Consider the following 25,762-nt stretch of genomic DNA (forward strand, 5'->3'; position numbering starts at 1 on the left):
GAAGGGGACTTAGAATGGGGCAATCAGTAGCATTTCGAGCTATGGCCTATAGGGAATGCTGAATTTTCTCTGCCTGAAGATTTCCTCAGCCATTTGCCAGATCATTTTCTTTTGGATGGTTTCTCTACCCATGTTGATCCTGTTGTGTTTGAATTTTGGAGACTTCTTGTGCTGAAAGGCAGACGACGGACAGACAATATCTCAAGCCTCTTTACAAAATTCCTTTCAAATATTCTGTTGGATTGGAAAGAATAAAAAAGAAGGAACAAACCCGAAATTACTTTACACCCCAAAAAGAAGCCTAGTTGGTAAATAACAAAGAAGCAAATGAGGGTAATTATATTTAAAATTGAAAAAAATAAGAGAATGGACATTGAAACCAAAAAGGTGTTTAATAGCAGCTTTGTGTCCTTCAGCTCCATTATTGTCAGACAGGGTTGAAAGACTTCTCCATTCAAAATTAAATTGTCTCAATTATTTATTCATTGCATCGATATCCAATCTTTCTTCAGTAAACATAGTGTTGCCTCCTTCCCCTCCCTCATCTCCTTCACTCACTTTATCCTCACAACAGCCTTATTAAGAAAGTTAGGCTAATATCCACTTTATTTATTAACAACATAAATGCATTTTGAGCTCTTGGGAACAGTTCATACATTAGAGGCGAGTAAAAAGAAACTCAGTTAAATTGTGGATGAGTCACATTCTTTCTCCCAACAAGGGCACCAAAGTCTTTGCCCAGGTGAAAAATGAAAGCTCTTCTTCACCTAGTAGGAAAGAAAGGTGGAATACAAATAATTGGATTTCCTTCTTTCTCATAGATAAATTTTCACTTTGGGGGCTGGGAGGAGAGAAGCAATGGAAAAATTCTTAAAATTTGATGCTATTAGTTCTTTGATTTTTTTAAGGTTTTAATCTACATCTATTGGTGATATGATTTTTAAATATATGCAGAGACCAATGTATCCTACTCATAAATACAGTTAGTATTGTTGACTAGCCTTTACAAATTGGCTCCTCAGATATATTAAACTACAGTTCCCAGCAGCCTCAGCCGGTACTGTCACTAATTATCACTGCATGTAATTCATTAAACTTGTCTTTGCAGAAAATATAATCCATATATGTCCCCCATGATTTATTTCACTTTCATGGGCTGATCTGGGGCTTATGAAAAGCAGATTGTTTTGTATTTATCAACAGATATATTGAAAGTTTAAATCTGAGATCTCTGTGTTATAAAATAAAAAAATGAGAATTACAGATGTGTAAATATGTGGGAGAAACATAATTGAACATGCTATTCATGGTCTCTACAATGAAGGTAGGTGCATTTTTTTCTCCAAGCAGTTCAGAACTGCCTAGATGTAACTATAATTTACTCTCTGAAGCGAATTAGGCTATGAAATAATGACATGCCCAAAGCCATCCGGTGAGTTTCATGGCTGAGTACAAATGTGTACCCTAATCTTCCACATTCAAATTATTTTGACAAATTGCATTCTGCAAGGGGATGTAATAGTGAAACACAATTATATGAACATCATGTTTTCCCCATTTATCAACATAGCAGAATAGATCTGATAGCTCAGGAAACTCAAACATACCTGATACTGTTCAATGAGCCTTGCTCATAAATGTTACAGTTTAACTCAGATGTGAAAACTGGATCAATGCATAATTTGGGAAAGTTAATACCAGAAGAACCTTCAATTCCAAGTATCTGTTGCTGCCATCATGAGCCAAATACCAAGAGGAAGCCCTCAAGCCAAGGTGAACTCTCCTAGTCATATCTGCAGCAAAGACATCACGAGACCAGATTAATATCTTTCTCATCCCTGGAGGTGATATAGGTGTCACAACTAGCAATGAAGTAGGCAGTGTTATCCTCCATGAATTTTGAAAACCTTTATAAAACTGTCATGGTTAGTTATCATCACTGCATCTTGTGCTATGGAATTCCATAGGTTAACTACACTCTCTTTTATCTGTGTTGACTCACCTGTCATTTTGCCTTATGGGATGGCCCAAGATTCTAATATATCAAAGGAGAGAATAAAATCTTTACACAAGTCTATCTCTAAATGTGACACAATTGTACATATATTTCAATCATATTCGTTTTATCTTTAAAAAAAATAAGCTAAAGAGTACAAAGCCTGGAATCTTTTCATAATAGGAGGATTTTTCCCGCCCTTGATCATTTTGTTAAATTGTATTTGGAAGAGGATATATTCTAAGATTCATTTTCATTTGCTCTTCCTTTTAATGCAAAATAAATCAGCCATGGGTTCCAGTAGTAGCCAACAACAATATGCCATAATATGCAGCTGAGATTCTGTACACCTGTAGAGATTACTGTCTTTTGCAAAAAAACATTAATATCTGGGTAACATGGGAACTTTTCCTTGCAAAGACTGTCTAGCCCTGTTGGTTTTATCAAGGCTGACTGCCAACTTCAAATCAACTATTAATTATAATAGTCTCAATTTCCATATTTTATTTATAATTACCCATCAACTCTCTATTCTTCACTCCTCTCCTCCCCCCACATAAAAAATCTGAAAAGTATATACTATCTCCCCCATTTTATTTTCTGCCACAGATGGCCATGTGATCTTACAACATAAAATGATAAGTTCTCTGTTAGGTTCAGGCACATATGAAATGTATCTCATTCATTAGTTTGGACGTTTTAATCCAGGTTCACATTACTTTCACAAGATGCATTCTGAAAGGGATTATTGGGAAAGCTTTAATAATATAAAGAGTAATGTGTTATTTGAGATCTGATTGAAATGTCCACATGATTGTAGAGCTCATTTGGGATCCAGTCAACTCTGTCAAATCAGTCAGTCGTGTTCAGCTCACCTCATAAGAGTGTTGTGTCCACAAAAGTGCTGTCCTCATTGCATTGCCTTGGATTCTCAGAGGAAATATGGGATATAAAATGTAATATATAACTCAATAATTAGCTATGTTGCATTGCATCCAAAACGTGTTGCATTGCATCCAAAATGTGCATCCCAATTTTTGATGCATCCAAGATATAGCATCCAATTAGAAAACAAAATTAAAATATACTAGGTAGCTTTCATTATGATGAAAGCTTGTGGAATTACATCTGCAGAATTATCTGTTGGTTTAGCCAAAAATATGTAATGTGAGTTCTAAGAACTGCTGTTTCTCCAGACAGGTATTTAGAAGTATTTAGCAAAAACGATGGCTAAAGACCCATTCCTCATACCCTTCTCTCTATGCTTCAAATTAGATTTCATTTCTTTGTCTGGGCTTATAGCTAAGCAGGCTTGTCTAAATGCTTCTTTCTGATGTTAATCCTGATAATGTCAGAACTGCTTCTTATTTCAATCTTGCCTCAGGGCTGAATATTCATTTTTGTTAAGCAGCTTGGCTTGGTGGTGCTCAATAGTGTGTTCCACCTTATATAAGGCTAATCCTAACATCTTCCCCCTTCTGTTTGAGGTGAGACTATGAAGCTTCATATTGCCTCCAGTTTAGTTCAGATGCTTGAATGAAAATAAGGCCATCCTTTCTTCATTTATAGAAGATTCATTCATACTTTTTCTGTGTCAGATTTCTCATGCTCATCTCTTGTTTATCTTGGGGTTTTGTGTTTCCAGCAAATCTTTTCAATGGCTTTCTGCTTTCTTTGGTAAATAGTGAATATGCCACTGATTATAAATGAGGGAATGAGTGTCAAGAAGAGGAAAATCCAGAAATGTAATGGTTCCACTACTTCACAATAGGAAACAGCTTGAAGATCCTTTGAAGGCTGAAGTATAGCATCAGTTAATAATGACACTCTGTGGCCACCAGCGCAGATCAAAGCATCTGCTATCCCATTGAGAGGCCCTTGAAATCTTTGCCTACAGAAATGGTCATAAATATTAAATGTTAATTACAGAAATATTTACTGTCATTTTTCTTCCAAATCTCAATTGCTTAAACTGTTCCGTTGTTACTGTTTATTTTATTTTGCTATTCCTGTAACTTTCAAACCAACATTTGAAACCACGCTATGGAAAATCTTTCAAAGAATAAAAAGTAATAGTGCCAATCTTAAAAATGACCTGTAGAAAAAAGAGGATCAGCTATGGTGTGTTTTTTTTTTTTTTAAACGCTCATTAAAAAGTAACTCAGATCAGCTTCCATTAAAAAGTGTTAAATCTTTAAAGCAGAATCTGCAGGATCAAACACTGGCTTTTACTGGCTATGCTGGTAGACAGAAACTTACATAATCTTTCTCTTTCCTTCGCTCCTTTTCTGGTGTTGTCTCCCAGTGCAGGGTCTGCTTTTTTTCCCAGATCAGTCAAGTGTTGATCCATTGGTTATGACAGGAACTGATTGATCAGTTTATCACCTAAGAATGTCATAGGCTGCAAAAGAGAGACTGCCCCAAAATCACCCAACTAGTTTTCATGCCTAAAACAGACTAGAACTCACAGTTTCCTAATTCCTAGTCTCAACTAAATGGTGGGAGAAGGATCCTAGAATGGAATAGGGTAGAAATTTTGGTAGAAGAGATGAGTCAGGAAGGAAAGAGGGGACAAACAATTTTTCGGTCAAAAGTCTACTAGGTATGAAGCAGGTGAAATGAAGGCACTGTTTCATGTTAGATAGACCATGATAGAAGGATTTGGAGAGGCGTGTTGTAAGGTGCATGACAGGGCTTCCAATGATTACTAGAATAAGCAAAGTTAAGTAGTAATCTTTTTGATGTCCTTGTTTAAGATTTTTATTGGGTAAAAACAGCACTTTGAATGGGGTTTTGCGTTACTGCTAAAAAATTAGTGGGAGACGTAGTAGTGTACCCCATTTTTTTCTGTATCTATATACATATAAAATGGAATTCCCCAGGCTAGCAATTAGTGGTATTTAGCAAGCTTTGCAAATTATATCATTGAATTGTGAACTCTTCCACACTCTCTACCCGTGCTAAGCAAGAGTTACTTAACAATCTACTGCAATTTGAAAGTAATCACTTTTGCTTCTTCAACTCGTAGGTAATTACTCTCATATCAAACCTTTGCTACTTACAACAATTAAAATAAAGAGAAGGATATGATCTCTGTAATGTGATCCCTGTAGAAGGGAGAGCGGGTAGCCCCATCCTAGAAACAATGTCTCGTGTACCAATACCTTTGAGCGAGCATTGTCTGGCTTCTTCAGTTATTGATAAGATATGTCACCAGACCATCTTCTCATGGTGCATGCTGGAGACAATGCATTACTTAAACAATATATTTGGCAGTAAGTTAATTAGCTTAGTTGTAACCAAGTCATGGATAAGGTGCACTACCAAGCAATCACCAAGTATTTTACTGTTGTAAAAAGTATATAGGTGGCAAAATACTACAAATACGAAGAACTTCAACATTGAGTGCCACTCAGATGCCAGATAGCTCCAGAAGTTCTGTCCATTGTCATTTTAAGCCAAAGGGTTGTAGTTTGGTGTATCTTCCTTTTTCTATATAACATTTTTAGTATTTACTAAAAAAAAAAAATCCCTGTTTTGCATTTGTCATGATTTGAGCCTATCGTATTGTCTTCCAATCCCAGTTCTGATTGGCTACCTGCTGGGTATCAGTATCAACACAATAAGCCAAGACACAACTTGTATATTAATGAAACTGATACCAAGATGACATGATTCTTAAATTTACATGGAGAGCAATTGGAAGGCTACATTTTGCATCTGAATGGAGACTGGTTTCTGAATGCAGAGAGGAATACGATGCATATCTAATTGTTTCACTTCATTTTTGCTCTGAAAAATGTATCTCTGAGACTGAGATGAAATAACTTTCCTCTGTGTCTGGCTTGAAATCTCAACTTACATTTTCAATGCCTAATCTAAGCAGTTTATGCAGTACAACGTATCAGTTAACATAGATACAGATTCTAAACAATTCTGCTACTGTACTCCATGGGCCAGTGGAAGAGGTACTTATGAAGCACCTATTGTAAATTTGTCACGGAGCATTAATTTGAGCAGTTCTTGGGCCTGTGAAATAATGTAGTCACATTTGTTGGCCTTTTCGACAAAGACTGTTGGTATCAAGAGTTGTATTTAGAAGGCCACATAAATATTCATATTGAATATTGAATGTATCTACTCTTCTTTCATTGTACTTCTTGTAATTCCCAGATTACTCTTATTTATTCCTGATATCACTTCAGGTCATATGAATATGTCACTGTTGCAGAACAATTGTGCAAAAAGCCACTGTCCCATAACCCAGTATTTTCACCACCCAGATCATTTAAAAAAATCAGCCAAAGTTCTGTCTTCTTCCTCTAGCTGATTTTAGGGGAAAGGAAGATGCTGAGTGCAGTGATAGTTTTGCTTCTAAGCTTGTCTGAATTCTTTTTAAAAGAAAGCAAAAAAAAAATGGGGAAAGCAGTCGTCTTGATTCCTTGTAAGGGGACGTAAGACTTTGGGGAGAAAGGATCATGGCAAAAAATGGCAACAAGCATATGCAAAAGAAATAATTAAAAATATATGTGAGGAGGCTCAGGTTACTACTGTAAATGAAGCAAAGTCATACTGATCTCCACCAGCAGCTTGTGAAAATGCTTCTCTTCCTAAAAATAAAATTACAGGACGCAATTCAGATCTCCAACCTGTGATATAGAGGAGACATTTTTATTTAGCCATAATTTCTTAACTGGAAACAGAAAGAGGGATGTCATTTTTCTTCAATTCCTTTAATAAGACTCCCTTATTTGATGAATTTTGGTCACCACACTATAAGTAAGATGTTGAGACTCTAGAAAAAGTACAGAGAAGAGCAACCAGGATGATTAGGGGACTGGAGACTAAAACATATGAAGAACGGTTGCAGGAAGTGGGTATGGCTGGTCTAGTGAAGAGAAGGACCAGGGGAGATAGGATAGCAGTCTTCCTATATTTGAGGGGCTGTCACAGAGAGGAAGGGGTCAACCTATTTTCTAAAACACCCGAAGGCCAAACAAGGAATAATGGATGGAAACTGAACAAGGAAAGATTTAACCTGGAAATAAGGAGAAACTTTCTGACAGTGAGAATAATCAACCAATGGAACAGCTTGCCCTCAGAAGTTGTGGGAGCACCATCACTTGAGACTTTCAAGAAGAGATTGGACTCCCATCTGTCAGAAATGATGTAGGGTCTCCTGCTTGGGCAGGGGGTTGGACTAGATGGTCTGTTATTTGAGTTAGAACACACTCTTTCTCAGTTATAAATTATAGTCATTACACTTTCTCGTTCAATTATGCAGATTTTCTGTTTATTCCCTTATTTGTCTGTTTAAGTTTTCATCCTACCTTTTTTAGAGGATTGATGTAAGACATTTTGGGAACAAATTCCAGTGATTATTGAGCTGGCTGACTCCCTATCCAGCTATAGTGTGAATCTGCTGGTTGAATGCAGAAGGACAAGAGAATTGGTTCCAGAGCCTAGAAAATAAGGCAGTTTGCTTTTTATTCGCCAGATGGTTGTGATTCAAGCTAATGTAATCACAAGAAATGTCCCAGAAGAGCTAGTATGTGTGTTTTGGCATTCTTTTAGTGTCCATAGCTGTGGCATGATGTCCTTGCTACCTTCCAGTTACAGCTGGCATTAAACTGAATAGAAAGGTTTTTGAGCCTCACTCACGATTAACTGAATGGCAAACATCCATTGGAAAACCAAAGAAAGCATGCAAGAGCATAAAAATGAAGATTTAAAATGTAGAAACTTCACAGAAACTCTTTATGTTAAAAATATATAGGAGTGTCCTTGTATATAATCGGTAGCAAAAGCAGCACAAACATTTGATCCATGGTTTGCTATTAGAGTATTATAGGGAATCCTCAATTTACAACCAGAATTGGGCCTGGAATGTTGGTCATCAGTCAAGGCAGTCATTAAAAGGGCCACCATCATAACCTGACTAGAGTTTACAACTGCTTTTATGATGATAGTAAAGCAAGTCATATTAATGAGCCATGTGGTTGTTAAGTGGATCATGCCACTTCTTTTTTTGCCATTTTCTGCTGGGAAATGCCCCCAAAACCATCAAAATTCTGGCCCATGGGATGCTGCAAACTATTATAATAAATGTGAGCTGGTTACCAATATTTGAAATGTGGTCATGTGTTTGGGGTGGGTGGATGTTTTATGGTGGTTAGGAGTGCTTTACAGGCCATAAATCACCCTTTCCAGGGCCTTTGTAATTTCAAACTTGTCAAGCAAGCAGTTGTAATGCAAATTTTTCCTTCCTACAGATTCTAATCTGCTTTGTCCCATTTCCTACTCCTTCTCTCCCCCAAAACTACCCACTTTGTAAAATCTGCCTTGATATGGAGGGCTTAGAGGTACAGGAGTGAGGATTAGTTATCCCTAAGCATGTTTATTTTACTAAAAGATATATAAAATATACTGCAGTTAATTTTATGCAGTCTGTTTTTCTTAAGACAGTTTTGTGTGTTTATAATAATTATTAATGTACACAAAGTATGCATTGTGGAAGAAGCTTTAACATCAGCAATTGTCAAAATGCTTGCATTTAATCTCCAATAGAGGGAACAGTCATTGCCTTGTTGATTATAGTGTATTATGATGCTATACAATTTAGAACAAGGCAGCACATTAGGATGTCTTCTTTCACCTAAATTCCATTATAGTAACAAAATTTCTCCTGTTTTTCTCTAGCTATCCGTTTCCTATGATGTTCAGCAGCTGCAGCAAGAAGGACTTGGAAAACAGCTTGGAAAAAGGCGTGGGGATGTGTCTCTTCAACCTTCCAGAGGTTAAGGAATCATTTGGTGGCCCCAAATGTGGGAACGGCTATGTAGAAGAGGGAGAAGAATGTGATTGTGGTGAACCTGAGGTAGGAGTAACACTCTTTGTTGTAAAGGAAAGGCCAAGTTCATTTTGGAATATCCCACCATATTTTCATCTAGTTTCTTCAAATTCTTCATTGCAGTGCTCAAATGTCTAAATAAAATGGTCTAAATGCCTGTGAGCTGGCCTTTCCCTGACCTAGAGGCCATATCCAAGACCATGATATTCTACAAAGTTAACATTACCTAAAATTGTGTTTTTCAGCTTCAGCAAACATGCAGAACTCATAGCAAACATGCGGAACTCAACCCCCAGAATTCCCATGGTGATTGGGGAATTCTGGGAGCTGAAGTCCACACATACTAAAATTGTTGAAGTGGAAAACCTTGACATAAAGGATGGATGATCCATTATGCACAAGAATGTTCCCTGAGCTATATTATGCAAAGGCTATTCAGTTGCAGGCCTAGAACAGATGGCTCTTTTGCTAATATCCTGTTTTTATTTTCTATGGATGCACAAAACCATTTCCCCAAATCTTCTGATTTATTACTCTTCTCTTCAGTATAGAGTTGTTAGCATAAAGAACATGCTGGATAAGATCCCTCTGTTTAATTTATATCTTAGCTTCCATTGCCACCATGCTTGGGAGTGGGGGGAATTGTTTAGATAATCAAAACTAACTATATCCGAAGATGATGGATTTGTTTTGGTTTCTTCCCTTAATACATAATAAATTGAGAGGCACTGAAATAGCAAGAAATTACTTTAGTTTTCAATATAGTTTATTAAGTTGATTGAAGTCATAAAGATTTCCTGACAGCCCACTCATTTCTTGAGGTAAACATCTCCTGCCTGATGCTTGAAAATTCATGCTAACTCAGACCTTTCTGGTTTCTTTTCTCCATCTTATTAATATTTTTAAATAAAAGAATAACTTAATATTGTCATGAAACAGTTCAAAGTGTCCAAATCTATTACATTAATTGAAGTTACATTATTTCAGTAACTTAACCCAGGATCTACACATCGGTATAATTCAAATCCTTGAAGAGGTTGAGGCATCCTCTGTGAAGGTTCTTCTAAAACATGCATTCAAAACTAATTTTATTAATCGTTAAGTAATTCTAGGATGCATGTTTTGCTGATGGAGATCAAATATCATATTTCAAATGAACAAAACAAAAACAAAGGTATCTGGTGATCTTAGTAAGCTATTTCTTTGAAGCTGGGTCACTGTGAGGGGGCGGACTGAAACTCTGATCAAGAAACTTACAGAACTCGAGTTGGTAAAATTATTTACAAATGAAAAAGAAGGGAAGTGGACCTGAATAATTAAAAGTGACTGCTGCCCAAAAGAGATGCAATGGTATGTGGGAATATAATGGGGATGGGGAGATATGCTACCTAAGCCAGGGGTCTCCAACCTTGGCAATTTTAAGACTTGTGGACTTCAACTCCCAGAATTCCACAGCCAGCGAAGCTTCACAATCTTAAAGTTGCCAAGGTTAGAGACCTCTGACCCAGGGAACGGTCTAATAGCAGTGGTGGGATTCTTTTTTTTTTTTTACTACCGGTTCTTTGGGCGTAGCAGGGAAAGGATACTGTAAAATCTCCAGTCAGAGGTGGTATTTGCTGGTTCTCCACTACTGGTTCTCCAGAACTGGTCAGAACCTGCTGAATGCCACCTCTGTCTAATAGGGGCATAGCCAGCAGCTGCATAATGGGTGGAGAAAGAGGCTCAGTGGGGCCCCCTGGTGGTGAGAGAATTTTACTTTCAAATGGCAAGTTTATGTTACTATAGCCTTACAATGGAGTATCTGGTTGTGTTTCCTATCTGATCTATCTGAGAAAGCTGACAAGAGACACATCTTGGGTTTACTTTTTCAGCATGTTTTAAAAAAATCTCTGCTTATACAGATAGTCCTCAACTTATGACTACAGTTGAGCCCAAAATTTCTGTTTCTAAGCGAGACAGTTGTTAAGTGAATTTTCCCCCATTTTATGACTTTTCTTCCTTTTTTGTTAGATGAGTTGTTAAAGTTGTTAAATGAATCACAGCAGTTGTTAAGTTAGTAACACGGTTGTTAAGTGAAACTGGTTTCCCCATTGATTTTGCTTGTCAGAAGGTGACAAAAGGTGATCACATGACCCCAGACTATGCAACCATCATAAATATGAATCTGAATTTTGGTCACGTGACCATGGAGATGTTGCAACGGTCATAAGTTTGAAAAATGGTCATATGTCACTTTTTTCTGTGCCATTGTAACTTTGAATGGTCAATAATTGAACTGTTGTAAGTTGAGGACTAACTATAAATAACTGTGTGCAGAAGTGTTGCTAAATATTCATAAACTACTTCTCTTCTGTAAAAACTGGGTAGAATTTGCAGTGAAGATAATTTTAACTCAGGATTGGAATAATTGACTTAATGATAAAAAAGAAAATGTTGAGTGAAATGGATTTCCTTGAGAATTTATGGATTCTCTCTTGCTGGTAGTATTTATTCATGAGCTGTGGTAGTGCAGTGGTTAGATTACCATATTGCAGGCTACTTCTGCTGACTGCCAGCAGTTTGGCAGTTCGAATCTCACTGGCTCAAGGTTCATCCTTCTGAAGTCGGTAAAATGTGGACCCAGATTGTTGGGGACAATATGTCGACTCTGTAAATTGCTTAGAGAGGCCTTAAAGCACTGTGAAGCGGTATAGAAGTCTAAGTATTATTGCTATTGCTATTTTAGTAGAGACTGAACAGTCATCTGTTCAGTATGCTATTCATTGTTTTATACCTGTACTGACCTGCAAGATCATTTCAACTCCAAACATTTAAATATATTTATTTCTATATTGGTCAAGTTAATACCTACTGGAATTAGCCACAGCCCCTGCAATTACCATAATTAGGAGCAAAACATAACTTTAAAATAAAAGAATTCCATATAAAGACAATGTATACGTGACAATTAAATCAGAAAAAAGAAACAACATTTCTGCCTGTTCTTTCACTTCCTCTATGCCTTCTGCAATATCCCAATCTTCAAAAGATTCCAGAAGACTAAGTATGTCTGGGAATTGTGAAGCTTTGATCTTTTGATCTCTACCAGAGGTTCTTCCCTAGCAGCAGTGTCACCAATGAAAAACATTTATGGGCCTGCAGAATTTGCGGAAATGGGGTATTACTAACAGCTTTTCTTGAGATGCCTGAATTAAGGCAGATAATCATGGCTGGAGGAAGCCATCCTGCAAATACGTTCAAATCCAGCATATTGGGAATTTTCTATATTTCCACTTTGACCTGAAGCTGACAGTGTCAACTGAAGCTGATACTACACTGACAGACAGTGAAGTACTCAGAGTACAGATGTAAGGATTTCATCATATGCCTGTTTGGCAGATTTGTTTTTTCTTCATCAAAAATTTAAAAACTCTCTTAAAATATTTGCAGAAATACTCTGTAACTCTGAAAGCAGCCAAGGCCCAGTGGTGTATTAACCATTGTTTATTTATTTATTTATTTATTTATTTATTTATTTATTTATATTTTATTTTATTTTGTCAAGCGATTATAAGATAATAGGTGTATGTATAAACATGATTATGAATAGATGAAATGGATACTAATAAGAAAAACAAAAAGAAACAATAGGACAGGGACGGTAGGGCACCAAGCCCAAAGGGGGCACCATAAAGTTGAGAATATGGCTTCTTTTGTACAGTATGTACAAAGGAGGCGGCACCAAGATTTGTCAGTGTTTAAGGCACCAGTGAGCCTTAATCCGCCACTGCCTAGGCCTGTGTGCTTGTGAGGAAAGGAAAAAGAAGCCTTGCCCTTTTGTAATAGGCAAAGTTATTTCCTTTTGTGGATTCAGATTTCCGGGCTGGGAGAAATGCAAAATGATTTGGTCAGCTGCTTAGAAGTCAGAATCAGTTTATTAATAGGAAGGCAGGTAAGAAATCTCACAGCATTCCTAGGATTAATCTAACAAGTGAGTAGAAAAACCTCTCTTTTATACACTTCAGGTTCTTTGATTTGTAGGTATGAATCTTCGAAGACTTTGATTTGTGTGTGTTGAATTCCTGTCTCTTTGGGATCTCTTCCTGGGATCTTGGTTTTATGGTCCTGATCCTTTGTAGTTGCTTGTTTGCTATCATGTTTCCTTCCTGCCATGCCTTTTGGTTTGCTTTTCACAAGTTTTTATAACTTGCCATCTATTTGATTTCTATGGGAAAGGATCTTAGCTAGTTTGCAGGGTTTTTTCTCTGTATCTCATGCCTGTAATTTTCTCCTTCCTTTGTTGTGAAAAGTAAGCTGGCTCCAGCTATTTTAATAGCCCTACTTGACAAAGGGTGGGGGCTGTTTTCCTAGAAGAGGGGGGAATCATAACTTCCAACACTTGAATCTGCCTTCCACAGTTTAATTCTGTATATGTTGTTGATAAATAGGACTATTCTGTATATGAAGCTGGATACCCCTCTCCACAGCAACCTGCCTTGAGGTGTCTAGATTTATAGAAATTCAAAAGTTTGTGAGATCTCCTTAGAATGTTATTTGGAAAATTGTATTCTTGAAGATAAAATGCTGCATTTCTATTATCCTTCTGTGAAAGAACAAAACATTTGATTCTATTTGTAAAAGCAGGTTTCACAACTAATTTTGAATTAGATTTTTTTTGTTTGCGTATTCATCTTTCCGTTTAAGGTTAGACAACCATCAGAGGAGGAATCATCACGAATGAAACATTGTCTCCTGGAAACATAATAATCAGTAATGTTATATTGGGTGTAATCTAGATGCAATTTTGTGAGTTCATATATAGTAAATAAGGAATTATTGCACACTGGTCAAAAAGTGCATTAAATCAAAATGAAGTTCAGATTCTTCAGTTTTCTTTCAAAACTAGTGCAGAATAGTTCATACAGTTATGGATTTTAGATTAAACTTATATTGCTGCTTTTACTGGGTTTTGTTTTTGCTAAGGCAATTTTGCTACAATATGCTCAACAGACATGACTCCTCTTTTCAAAACTGTCATAGTCAACAACAACAAAAAATCTTGCTATAAGACCAGGCAGAGAGCTTTGCATCATACAGTATTTTCAATTACCTGGCCAAAAAGAGATTGTAATTTTTGAAAAGGAATATTTAGATATTTCTGATGAATTTAGGCATTTTTCTATTTTTGGAATCCAACAGTGTTTATGGTGCTATCAAATGAGAGAGAGGAAGTCGGGGGAGAGGGAGGCACGCAAGAGAGAGGGAGCGAGCGAGAGTGTTACTTGTTGCTATTAAATAGACAATGTTAATTCTCTTGATTTCAAGTTTTAAAAGTGAGAGCAAATATGCAAATTTTCAGCACTATTTACGAGCATCACCACTATCTCCTTTGTTGCACAATTTATTCAAGTGAGTTGATTTGAACAACAACACGCCAACCGAAAAGGCTACTGGAATAATCAATCTTTCCTATATCTATATCCGTTGAAAATGTGGAACACATAGGCTCTTCATTCCGAGTAAAAGACTTTTCGAATGTTCTGTCCTTATTCTTTTAAGCATGTGCAACCGGATCAGTTAGCCATATCTTCTTTTTCTTAAGGTCTGTAAAATATAATAAAAGTAATAACTTGTGATTCTCCTTCTGACCTAGTTGCTATTTTATGTTATTATAACAGGATTAGAGTTTTCTTATTTATTCAGTCAGGTGCAGTTAAAAGTTGAGGTGTAGTTTTATCTGTAGCTATTTTGGTGAGGTCCTCAGGCACCTGATGTTCAGGGATCATCAATTTAACTCACTTCCTTCTGACTTTAACCTTGGAAACAAATCCAATTTTTTTCTGAGTGTTCTTATTGGTGTAATCTACAGGCAACAAAATATTTATGATCTTATGTACAGGGAGAAGTACAATGATTAAATTGTGCTGCATGGATTGTTAATGTATTTGTTAGCCAATGGTGCAGATTATATTTTCAACCTATCCTTCATTAAATTCAGATCTAAGATTTAAAAGTATATATCTACAGTGGACAGAATGTACAGCTGAGGCCAAATCATCAGATGAACATAATGTTTCTATTGAAGTAATTTCATATCAGTGGTAGATTTATTCTCAGGTCAATTACTATATCCACATCCATTATTTATGTTTCTTTTTAACTAACCCTTCATTAATTTATTAATTGACAAAAGCTTATAATTTAAAATGCCTTTCACTAGCCTTTCACTAACTCGATGCTCCATAAGAGCCCTTCAAACACCAAAACAGTTTCTCCCCCTTTTTTAACAGAAAGCATTAAACAACATATTAGATTAGAATAAAATGGATTTGGTAATTTTTGTTTGGTGTGTTGTAAGAATTAATCATTATATACTATGTTGTGTTATCCAAGACAATATTTGAAGCATAATATGATTTATTGGGGTAAAATATTGATTTTTGAACACAACAATTGTGTGTTTTGTTAATTTAAACTTAGGCTTCATCAGTATGTTTAACCCAACCTGTTCATCACTGGTTGCTGACTACCTGACTATGTTAGCAAAGAGATTGTTTGGCTACCTTCTTCAGCTTTCCAATGGGATAGATGATACTTATAGTTATGTCATGGATGAGATCTATATAAAAATGTCTTAGTGATAAGAAAACTAAAAGTAAATGACATATTGTAGCTGTCTTCTCAAAATTGTCACACCCAAGTGTCTATGAAGGGGGACGGTGTAAGTATAGCCCTAAGGCAGAAGTACACACTCTCTTCTGAATTCCAGATGCCACCCAAATTGTAGTTTTCCGTGGAATTATAGAAGCTATTTCAAATTACATTACCTACTCCAGAAATTGGGCAGAGCAGGAAGAATTTGCTATGCTTTTTTGAAATCTCAATGGAAGGGGAAAAGGTAATTCTGCCAATCCTTAATCTAAAAGAATTACTATTCCCTGGGACATTTGCGATACTTGAATTGAATGTTTCCATTTATTTTCAGTTAAAACAGCAGACTAATAGGAAAATATATGTAGTAAGTGAAAAACATACCAAGAAAATAAAAATCTACAAGAAGAAATAGGGTAGTACATGGGAATGGGTGGCTACTATTATAGAAAAATCTACAACCCATTTCAACAGATGACATTATATGACACATATTCAACAAAATGAAGTTGAGAAGATCGTACCAAGGTGAGTAGTATCTCTAAGGAAAACCTAGAGGTTAGAAGAGATTACTAACCTAGCAATATGTTACCATGTAAGAAAGGTTAATGTCCTTTCAAATTGCATTAACAACAGCATCATTTCCAAGACACTTGAACCAATAATATGACTTTGCTCAATCTAGATCACATTGATGTACTATTCTAGTTCTTATCAATACATGATAAATTGGAAGCAATTCAGGGAGAGCACAAATAGTGATAAAGTTCTAGAAGGGAAGATCTAGTTCTCACTGAGAGAAAGAAAAACTTAGGAAGATACTACTAGTTGTAGCTTCAATTACTTGAAGTTTAATTATTTATATGAAGTGAGATATATATGTACAGACATACATATATGCATACATACACTTAAAGTGCTCTGAATAGACCAGAACCAGTTCAAACAAATTATAAATTAATATAATATCCTTAACTCCCCTTTAAAAAAAATAACAGCTCCATAATAACTGTTTTGAAATATTAAAAGAATTACAGGAAATAAAATTAGTAGATCAGTTGCCAGTAAACAAAGAACAAGAGTTTGTTGAATAATCTCAGCCTTATAAAATTTAGTTATTGGTGGCTTCATAAAGCTAAAGGAGGCTGGCAGAAATATTGTCTTGATTCAAACTTTTAAATGGCTCTTATAAAAGTGGCTAGTATTGCAATCTGTTCATAATATAATGGGATTTGTATAGAAATAACTTCTCCATTTATTGGATTTTATTGGTTCTTTACCCTTTGTATGATTATGACCCCTTGCCAGATAAGAGTTATTGTTGCAGAAATAGTGTGAGTGCTTGGATAGTCTCAGTAACATGTGCTGGTTCATAAAATTAGCATTGCAGTGAATTTCCTACCATAATAGGATTCCACCAACACCATCAAGCATTTCCAATGTTTGTTCATGCTATTATTTCTTAAAAACTTAAATAAAGATATGTTAGGAATGCTTTTTTTATCGCTGGATGGAGAACTGGCTATCATGTAGAAACTCAAGGGGATGTACTTGATCCATTGTGAGGTCTGCAACTGAGAGAGAAAGTTAGCCCAAAGTTAACCATGGCTAAAGATGGACTTGTACCTGGGTCTCTTTGGTAGAATATCATCGATAGGACATTTAAGGAAAGAAAAAGTAAGACTGAGGCAAGGACAATTCTGAAATCCCTGGACTTCACAAAATAATCCAGCATTTAGCCTGAACTTTATTTAATTCTGTCCTGAGAATCAAGTCATCCTGAACATTGAGTCTGTTTGTATACAAACTTGATTGTTTGATGCAACCCTATAGTACATTTGGGTTTTTTTTTCCTCTTTAGGAATGTACAAACCAATGCTGTAATGCCACAACCTGTACTTTAAGGCCAGGAGCAGTGTGTGCACATGGACTTTGCTGTGAAGATTGCAAGGTGAATATTTGATCATTCTTCATTTGGTAGGGGCAAGATTTCATAGTAATGTTTGTGTTGGTTCATATATTCAAGGCTGGGGTGTTTGTGTTGGTTCATATATTCAAGACTGGGGTATGGGTGTGTTTTCAATAGAATTCTTTGTGTTCCTGTCTTATAATGTTGAAAAAAAAATTATTGAGAAGACTATTTTTTTTAGAAAGAAGCCAGCATATCTGCTCCCATAAGACAGTGTGTATTTTTTTAAATACCCTTTGCTGCTAGTATTAATAGATGGAGCCCTATATGTGTATGCCTACCACGGCAGAGTTCTCTGAGGTTTAAGATGTGTGTTTCTGTGTGATACAGAACATCAAAGGGCTGTGCTTGCATTTTAATGAGGAATGAAGGTAGGCCTTTGAAAGTAAGCCATAAACAATTCTGCAGTATATCAATGAGATGCATATAAAGTGCTCTTTCACCTCCCATGCTGTGTTTAATAGATGCCTGGTACAGAATCTTAGGAAGAGAGAAAGACAACTTTAGGCTGTAGCATAAAAGCCACAATATAATGCATTTTCTTCTTTGAAACTGCAGCCCCTTCTTTTTCCCTACAGCTGAGGCCAGCAGGGATTTTATGCAGGGCTACCAGTAATTCCTGTGATCTCCCTGAATTCTGTACTGGAAGCAATCCTCATTGCCCAGCCAATGTTTACTTGCATGATGGGCACTCTTGCTACGGGGTAGATGGGTACTGCTATAACGGGATGTGCCAAACTCATGAACAACAGTGCATCACCCTCTGGGGACCAGGTGAGCTTGAATACTTGAGTTTTTTTTTCTCTAGATATTTATTCGCACAAAAAAAATTAGCATTGACATTTGGAGGAGGCGTGTAATGATTTCTTACCTGTCAGAATTCATGATCCCAGAATAAATCTTTCCCCCTGCCAATCCTTTCCTCAAGCTGATAGTCAATGATGCATTCCTGTTGATGCAAGTAAGCTAGTGAAGGATACAAAGAATAGAATTAAAATATTCGAAGAATGGTATTTTCTAATTCATTAACCTCTTTGCCTTAGTGTACATCTACCTCTATTAACCTATTAAGCCTAAAGTTTTCTGGGAAGTGGTTGTTACCACATCATTCTTTCACCATCTCTTGCTTCCAGTTATATTTGGGGTACGTAGCTTCCAACCAGCATGGAGCTGTGCTTCCGACATATTGAATGACAGGTTCTAGGCTGGAGAAGGCTGGGTACATTCTCTCAGGCTTTCAGAAACATCAGTTACAGGTCATACATGTCAACATCTGTTTTGCCAAAATTAGCCAGGATTTTTCTTGCTGGGTCATAGCCATAAGTCTCACTTCAGACCTGTGCACATAGTTAAACATTACATGGAGATTCCTAGTAACCATCATTGTCCTTACTGGTATTACGTGAAAACAGCTGCGTCCTTTCCTGAACAAAGGTTGACTTGCTTTGCTTGAAGTTACTTAACTGTAAAAATGCAAATACTTGCCTTCCTCTTAGAAATAATTACTATTACGTTTGCTTAAGCACTTAGAGATTTCTGGGATGAGAGCCACTCTGTAAGTGCACAGCATTAACTCTGAAAACATAAGTCATAGTTGAAGATGAATTAGGATGAAATGGTGCCACCAAATGTACTTCCATCAATCCGGGAACCAACTTGAACCATTATCTGGCTTTTACTGATATAAAGTAATCTGAATCAAGAACAGAGGAAGTGCTTTAGAAAACCACATATCCATCCACTCCAAACTTTTTGCTGCTGTAGTTCTGCACCGTCCCTTTTCCAACATTTCAGTTATTTGTTACTTTTTTCTGCAGTCAATTCTTTTGACAATAGAGCAGTGCCAAATGGGGCAGTTAGACTGCAAAATAATGATTGAGAGTAGCAAGGTCCTAAAAAGGCAAATAGGTGATGAATTAAGAAACTTAATTAAAATAATATGATGTTACTTAGATTGCAAGAATCCTTCTGAGGGAAGGTCAGAAGAAAGATTCCAAGAATTAAGTAATTCCTTATTTTCTCTTCAATCAACTTCACTCTATAATTCAACTTCAATTCCTACAGCATTCACTAAAATGCATTTTTTTAAAAAAATCAGTTGCTGTTATTGCTAATGATGATGGTGAATGATGCTTTGCCGTATTGTACTTTTACTAATGGACAGGTAAGGCTCGAATTAGGGTTCTGCAGAAATTTGGATCTGAAGGGCAAAGTGTGATTCAGGGCATACGAGGCCACATGCACAGCTCAATTTGGGTTCCATTCAAGCTGCTTCTGCAACAAATATGCAATCCCAAGATAATAGACATTTGGTATAAGGCAGAGGTGGGATTCTACCGGTTCCCACCAGTTCTATAGAACCGGATGTTATGATTCTGCCCAGTTCAGAGAACCGGCAAATCATGGCCCTGGCTCGCCCCACCCCTTCCACTCCCAGCCACTTGCCTCTGATGAGGCTGAAGATATGCTGCTGGAGTTCCCGGGCTTTAAGCCTGGAACAAGAATCCCATTCTCTCCTCCCCACCACCTGTGCCCTATCCCATTTGGAAAATATTGAGTTTCCATGAGATAGATCGGAAGTGGCTGGTGTGTGTGTGTGTGTGTGTGAAATTAAGCCTTCTTCCTATAAAATCCATTCAGAAACAAAAGAGCAGATATGGTTTAATTCTGCTTCAGCCCAGATTGCTGGGAGAGAAAGTAGTTTAAAAGTATTATTTAATTGACTAATTCATTGGCTTCCTGGCACTGCTTGTAGTACTGAGGAGCTGCTTGCCTTTTAAAATCCAGCACTGCTTCCCCGACTGGATTTCAAAATAAAAGCCAAGGATCTCAATGCTACAAGAAGTTGTTCCAGGAAGCATTGCTGTAGTTGAACCAGGCTTTAAAGCATTTTAAAGTAGCCTGGAGCAAGTATCCCTTGGGGGGGACTTTACTCTTTAAAGCTGTGTCCTTGTGATGAAGGGGTAGTTTATATTGCATTTTATAGATTAATCCACCAGCAGAAAATAGCTAACATCCATTTGAGGTCAATCTATGCATTTAGCGAGGAGGAGGCGGCAATATTAAATCAGAGCCTTGGTACAAGGGGCAATCCAGTAGAAGTGTTTAGATGGTTCTGTCCAAGCAGAGGCATGAGCGTGGTAAGTATGGGATCTTATTAAATCAATTCATACAGAGACACAATGCTCAGTATCTTTAAAGTTGGTAATACTTTCATATTACTGACTTGGGAGTAATCAAATGATCGGAGCTCATGTTGCTTGGGGAATTCTGGGAATTGAAGTCCACATGGTTTAAAGTTGCTAAGCTTGAAAAACACTCAGAAGTACAACTTCTTGTGAGCCTGGGTTATTTTTCTGCATTTTGGGAATAAGGAAATTATCCTATGTGCCTGGTGCAGAGATGCAGCTGAAATCTAGTGAGATGCTAATTGGAAGGTTAAAGCAGTAGATACAGATAGACTTTGACTTACAACTATTTGTTTAGCCTCCATTTAAAGTTACAACAGCACTGAAAAAGGTGACTTATATTCCCTCCCCCCAGGGACTGACAGAGAGAGAGGGAGACAGAGAGAGAGGGAGGGAAAGAGAGAGACAAGAGACAGAGAGAAAGAGAGAAAGGGAGAATAGAGAGAAACAATATACACACAGAGAGAGAAAGAGAGAAGGAAAGAGAGACAGACACAGAGGGAGGGAAAGAGAGAGACAAGAGACACATACAGATAGAGAGAAAGAAAGAGAGGGTGGGAGGGAAAGAAAGAGACAAGATGGAGAGAGAGAGAGAGAAGAAACAGAGAGAGAGAGCAGGGAGGGAGGGAAAGAGAAAGAGAGACAAGAGACAGATGAGAGAAAGAAAGAAAAAGGGAGAAAGAAAAAGAGATGAGAAAGAGGGAGAAAGAAAGAGAGACAGAGGGAGATACCTGTTTAAAAGAAAATAGAAAAATGACTCTGAGTGTTTAAGGTTGCAGACCCCAGGTTAGGCAAACACCATGGTCATTAAGTGAACCTTGTGGTCATTAAGCAAACACTGTGGTTGTTAAACAAGTCCATTTTCCCCAATGGGCATTTTTAACTAGAAACCAGAAGGAATTGTTGGAAACTGGCAAAAAACATAGAAAACCTCAGTCACAAGACTGTGTTGGATCTTGTAACTGATCATAAGTGTGTGTGTGTGTGCGCATGCACACGCGCATGGTTGTCAAAACACCAAAAACAGGTCAAGTAGCTCTGGGGAGGTGAGTCATAAATTAGAACACTTGCTAAGCAACTGGCCATTAAGCAAGGACCACTTATATTTGGTTTGCCTGTCACATGACCACCAAGCCACACCTAGCCAGTCATACGACCGCCAAGCCATACCCAGCCAATCACATGACTACCAAACCCTGCCCAGTCAGCAAGCCACATCTACCCAGTCACATGACCACCAAGCCACACCCACAAATTAGGCCACACTCACAGAACTGGTTGTTAAGAAATTTGAATCCCACCCCTGGTATAAGGGATTATAGACAGGTAAGACCTACTCTTATACAATACAAATTGTATTATGCCCTTCAAATTTAGATATTTCATCGCCTAGTATAAATAAAAGTCAAACAAAAGTTCAGCTACAGCTACTGAAACACTGTTAATGAAATGCTAGAAATGCTGTGCTAACAACTGCTGAAAAACACATGGAAACCTAGTGGTTTCTTCTTTCAAACTCCCAGCAGTTTTGTTAGCTGTTAAGCAAAAACAGAAAAAAACAAAAATTAATTTGTGAAGAAAAGTCCCATGTAGCCAATCGTTAAATTATCTGAGAAATCCTTTTGCTTCTAGAATAACAGAGTTGGAAGGGACCTTGGAGGTCTTCTAGTCCAAGCCCCTGTTCAGGCAGGAAACCCTATATACCATTTCAGACAAATGGTTGTCCAGTCTCTTCTTAAAATCTTCCAGTGTTTGGAGCAGTCACAGCCTCAAGAGATAAGTTGGTCAACTGATTTGAGTGTTCATTTTTTGTTCTAGGTTGCTTCTCTCCTTGATAAATTTCCATCCATTGCTCCTTGTTCTTCCTTCTGATGATTTGAGAAAAAGGTTGACCCCCACTTCTGTGGCAGCCCCTTAGATATTAGAACATTGATATCAATTAATTATCCAATTAAAGACATACAGTAATTTCAAAATGTCCATTATGCTCCAAAATTTCTACTAAGTTTTACAGTTGTTCTCATGATTTAAAAATGTTTCAAATTGTTGGATACCATACCATTAAATCTTATTTTTTTAAAATAACATTAACATAATTTATTCCAATAAAATATCATAGTAGAAAGAAAGTTTTATAGTGCTATAAAAAATCCCATGTTAAAGAAATATTTCATAGATTGAATTCAAGACAAGAATCTGTGTTACATAAGAAAAATCCTATTCTTTTTTTCCTGCAATCTCTGCCTTTAAATTAAAATGAAATTTTTAAATACTTCGCTTCTGTAAAGTTGCATTGCCATAGCTGTGACCTATTTATAGCAATATGATTGATGGTTATGTAGAGTAGAATGCATTTGGATATTATCTACTGCTTGTATTGGCATTTCCAGGTGGTGCTTAGATATGCAGATAAATCCATTGGTGAGAGAAACATTGATTTTTCTGAGAGAAAAGAAGCCTCAACCTTTAACAAAATGGGACTTTCTCAGACTGCAAATAAATGAATTTTTGCTTTAAACTCTTGAAATCAAATGGGGTTCCTGTAGATGTTTTAATGGGAATGGGATAATTAAATACTATCACCAATATTGTGATGACTGGCAGATATAAATGTGTGCAGTTTACTGTGAGAATCAGTTGTCAAGATAAAATATAAGACAACTATTCAGAAAATTCCACAAACACACACTTATTTAGCTATATGTCTCTGTCTCTATATTCTGTTTTTTGTCTTTTTTGAAATAAACATCCAACGGTACTTTTATACCCTACGGTACTTTTATAAAGAAAAGGAAAGCTTTTACAAAATTCCAGAAGGCATCTTACAGAACAGTCCTTTGGATTTTAAATCCAATTGTCTTGAAATAGAAAAACAAGCATATCTACCATTGTGAGAGTCTTGCTACAATTAGTATTTAGATGTCCATTTATTCCTATCCTCTGTTTTCTGCCCTTTAATCAGTTATCTAATCATAAGAGGAGCCTGTCACTGTAACCCACAACTATTCAAGAATTTTTAGTTACAAAAGCTGTTGAAGATCTAAATATGCCATGTCAAGTGAATCACCTCTCTCTATGTGTCTATTTATTTATTTTTATCCTATCTTTATTAGTATTATTTAAAAAAACAATATATAGTTTTATATTGAAAGTATAATGCTTATACTCTCTAATAAACTCCATCCTCCTCTACTTCTCATTCTCCAGGCCATGGGAGATGGGAAGAGGAATAGCAACACCAGCAGCCCCAGACCATCATGCATCTCAGTTCCTCCTTCACATAGAAGGGAAGACTTAGCCTAGCTAGTGGGAAGATGGCTTAGTTGGACATTGGCTGCCCATTGCCAACTTGGTGACAACTACAGTGCTCTGGCTGGAGCAGACCTTGAAGAGACATAGGGTGGCAAGCCAAGAGCAAAAAGTCCCTTCACCATGACTCTCACCAGCATCTGCCACAGCCAAGTGCTTTTCTTTTGTTATCTAACATGCAAGTGTGAAAAAGTAACCAACCCCTGTAGGGCAATCAATTTAATTAAAAATAGATTCAATAATTGAGCATGTCTTTAAACAATGGTGACAATTTAGGCTAGCCTTGACTAATATAAATATCATAAGCTTTGACTCCCCTTTTGATGATAAGTAAATACATCTTAGTTTCATTTACAAAAGATCAAGATGATAATGGAAAGTAAAAAGGGTAACATAGTCAGACTGAGATTAAACTGAGCAGAGGATTCTGTAATGGGCAGAATGCATATGGGTAAAAATAATATATTAAGTAAATACTTCCTTGAGCTGCATGCCCTTTTGAAGATAACCAGCAACTGATCAGCAAATTAAAAAAAAGTAGTTGATTTATCAAACTGGACATTGGAAGAGGGTGCTGAATTCAATGCTGTCTTTAAATCCATGAAACCAAATAGTGGTGGTGGTTACAATATTTTTCTGTTACAGTAGTTGATACAGCTCTATGCAATACTTGATCAGTGATTTCCCCAGTTGAACCTAGTTAGTTTCTCAGCCAATGCTGTGAACTGATCCAGACCATCATTTGATTTACCATCAAAATGTCAAGTAAATTGTTTACAAATTATGTTTAATATATTAGACAAAAAAAATCACAAAATTTCTCCCCTTTCTTATAAATTGACCCACTGTCTTCAATTCAATCATTAGCTAGAGGAAATTATTGGTCGGGCAAATAAAAATAGTCCATACTGGATCACCCCATGATGATCTTTCAGGATGGAAGGATTATTTCTGTAGACATTTCACCAAGAAATATCAGCAGGTTTTCCTGCTGATCTCACAGTTTTCATTCTGTTGCTATCACCTCCAGCAAGCAGGCTGAAGACATGACAGTACGATTATTCAAGACTTGTATGGTGGCTTTGATTATTTTGCCATTAGCCCTAAGGCATATCTTAAAGGCCTTTATGAATACTTTCAAGACATGAGTCCCATCATAATTTCTTGGGTGGTATATACTTCTAAGTTCTTCTACGTTGTTATCCAAATTAAGAGATACTTGGCTGTAGAGTTACTTCATCAGTCATCTATACCGGTCTTCCTTTCTCATTTCTTTTAGTTTAGTAGTTGGGTACAGAGGCCTCTTCATCTAATGAGGCAGGGATACTTTTAAATGGTATTTGAGGCTTCTTATCAGATCATTTTATCTGGCTCTCAGCTATTATCAGCATTGTAGCAAAGCAGTAGATAAAAATATAATGAATGGAAAGTAGCAAAGTAAAAATCATGGCTCCCTGATGTTTATATCAGAGTTGCCCAAAAAGACCTGGATGGCCTAGACTTCTGGAGGAAAGTTGTATGGATAGATAAGTCAAAACTGAAACTTTTCTGAATATGTTTATGAAAGAAATGTCAAACAACAAAAGTTGGTGCTCTTTGTTCACTCAGACTATATAAATACACACACACACATAAATATGTATATCTTAGTAGATCCACATGAAGTTCTGGTAAAATATAGATAGTAAAAATAGCAAGAATTCCAAAAGTATAAGAGCTAAATAATTTTTCAGGAAACTATATTTCCTAGTCCATACTGACCCACAACATCTCTGTGTTCTGGTGTAAAATGAGATGAGGAGAAATGGCCTGTTGCATTT

The 25,762-nt window shown here is 36.7% G+C and overlaps 1 protein-coding gene across 1 annotated transcript in view; it reads left to right on the forward strand.

The window, feature by feature from the left end:
- ADAM12 (ADAM metallopeptidase domain 12) overlaps positions 1–25,762 on the forward strand; it is a 287,867-nt gene that overhangs the window by 219,740 nt on the left and 42,365 nt on the right. Inside the window, exons 12-14 of the mRNA XM_026704952.2 lie at positions 8,696–8,873; positions 17,338–17,427; positions 18,024–18,219. Of these exons, the coding sequence (XP_026560737.2) occupies positions 8,696–8,873; positions 17,338–17,427; positions 18,024–18,219 (464 nt within the window). The remainder of the gene's footprint in view (positions 1–8,695; positions 8,874–17,337; positions 17,428–18,023; positions 18,220–25,762) is intronic.

This window comes from Pseudonaja textilis, chromosome 4, assembly GCF_049901715.1.
Source record: "Pseudonaja textilis isolate UNSWEBS1 chromosome 4, rPseTex1.2, whole genome shotgun sequence".
NCBI classification, from domain to species: domain Eukaryota; kingdom Metazoa; phylum Chordata; class Lepidosauria; order Squamata; family Elapidae; genus Pseudonaja; species Pseudonaja textilis.